The following is a 1,686-nucleotide window of genomic DNA, read 5'->3' on the forward strand; positions in this document are numbered from 1 at the left end:
ATGTGTGTGTGTGAGTATGTGTGAGTATATATATAAATACACACACACACACACACACACACATATATATATATATATATATATATAAGTCTGAATACATGTACTAATTGTCTTATATACAAGATAGTGCTCACTTACAAGAGTATAGTAATGCCTTTTAGTATCTCTATACATCATACCCGTGTCTGTGAATTGATTTTCTTTACCTTATATGAATTTGGCTAACAATTCTTATCCATGAACACGCCTGTCTGCATTAGTTTAAATAATTTTAAACGAAGTTTTCACGACGGAAGGCACCTCATTATTAAACAGAATCTTTCACTTTTCGCACAAACAGTAGTATATGCGTGTCCGTACTTGGTTTAGGAAGCTTTCAACGCAGGCGCTCGGTTTTTGTCCGTATACACAAAATTGTTATTTATTTCAATTGCTATACAATTCAATCGTTTACAGACCTTGCTACTTACTTGCATAGACATTGTACTTGTATACAGAGGATAAATCTTTCTCCTTCTATGCATAGACATTGTATTTGTATATCAATGACAGAACTTGCTACTTATGTGTCTCTATACACTGTACTTGTTGATATTTACATGAAATTTTCACGTACATACACCTCACAGGCTCCCTGTGCGCAGAACTCACTGCATCTGCATTTATTTACTTTTGTAGGCTGACCATTCTATATTTAGAATTGAAAACCCAACAGGGTTAAAAACGAAATATTTTTATGGAGCCTCGGGCCCTCGGGCCCTCGGCCCAGCAATCCTGCACTGTGAAATCAACATGTTGTGTGTGAGTGTGACTGTGAGTGTGTGAGGCTGCGAGCTTTCGTGTGCCATTTGGCCAGCAGAAGTGAATACAATTTTATTTGAAAGTCTGTCTCTACTAGATCCTGTACAGTATACAGAGACGTAAACTAACCACTTCTTGTATATATACAATTGCCAACAAACTACACACATACATATACGTGTATGTTAAGCACATACTTAGCAACGTAACCATGACGGAACCGACCACTTCAGCAGACGCCAAACCAGCCCCGCGCGTACGTGAACGGAAGAAGAAGACTTTTTCCGATGCACCCCCACCTACAGCAGCAGCAGTGGTGCCGTTAACACCTGCACAGTTACAACCACAGGAAAATAACATGGGGGTAGGCATGGGTGCCGGGGTGACTGCACCACAGTCTGTAGCCAATTCAGCTGTGTATAACGGTATGATGCCTGGAATGGTGCCCAGTATGACTCCTGGTATGATGCCAATTGGGCCTATGGGGACGATCATGCCGATAGCTCCTCCTGGATCGGTATGCGCGCATGTTTGTATCTATATATTGGTCAGCTGTGTTACTTGTATATAGTTGCATGTAGTTCTTCTCACTCCCCGTTTGGAAACAATTGTGTTCACACCTGCATATCACTATTGTCAGTTGACGCTAGCTCTATCTGCGTAAGCAATAGTACATGCGCAACCAGACACAAATTGCAGTCCATACATATATATATATATATATATATATATATATATTATATTACAAATACAATTACACAAACAAATAATTATATATATATATATATATATGTGTGTGCATAGGTATAGAGTACAGGTATAGAGCATAGGTATAGAGATAGGTATATGTATATATGCATATGTATATGTATATGTAAATATGTA

General features: G+C 38.6%; 1 protein-coding gene across 1 annotated transcript in view; it reads left to right on the forward strand.

Annotated features, from left to right (window-relative positions):
- The first annotated feature begins 860 nt into the window (after nucleotides 1-860).
- The window catches only part of SARC_01759 (hypothetical protein), a 7,559-nt gene continuing 6,733 nt past the window's right edge, over nucleotides 861-1,686 (forward strand). Inside the window, exon 1 of the mRNA XM_014304527.1 lies at nucleotides 861-1,318. Within this exon, the coding sequence (XP_014160002.1) occupies nucleotides 1,013-1,318 (306 nt within the window). The 5' untranslated portion in view covers nucleotides 861-1,012. The remainder of the gene's footprint in view (nucleotides 1,319-1,686) is intronic.

This window comes from Sphaeroforma arctica, assembly GCF_001186125.1.
Source record: "Sphaeroforma arctica JP610 unplaced genomic scaffold supercont1.72, whole genome shotgun sequence".
Lineage (NCBI taxonomy): Eukaryota > Ichthyosporea > Ichthyophonida > Sphaeroforma > Sphaeroforma arctica.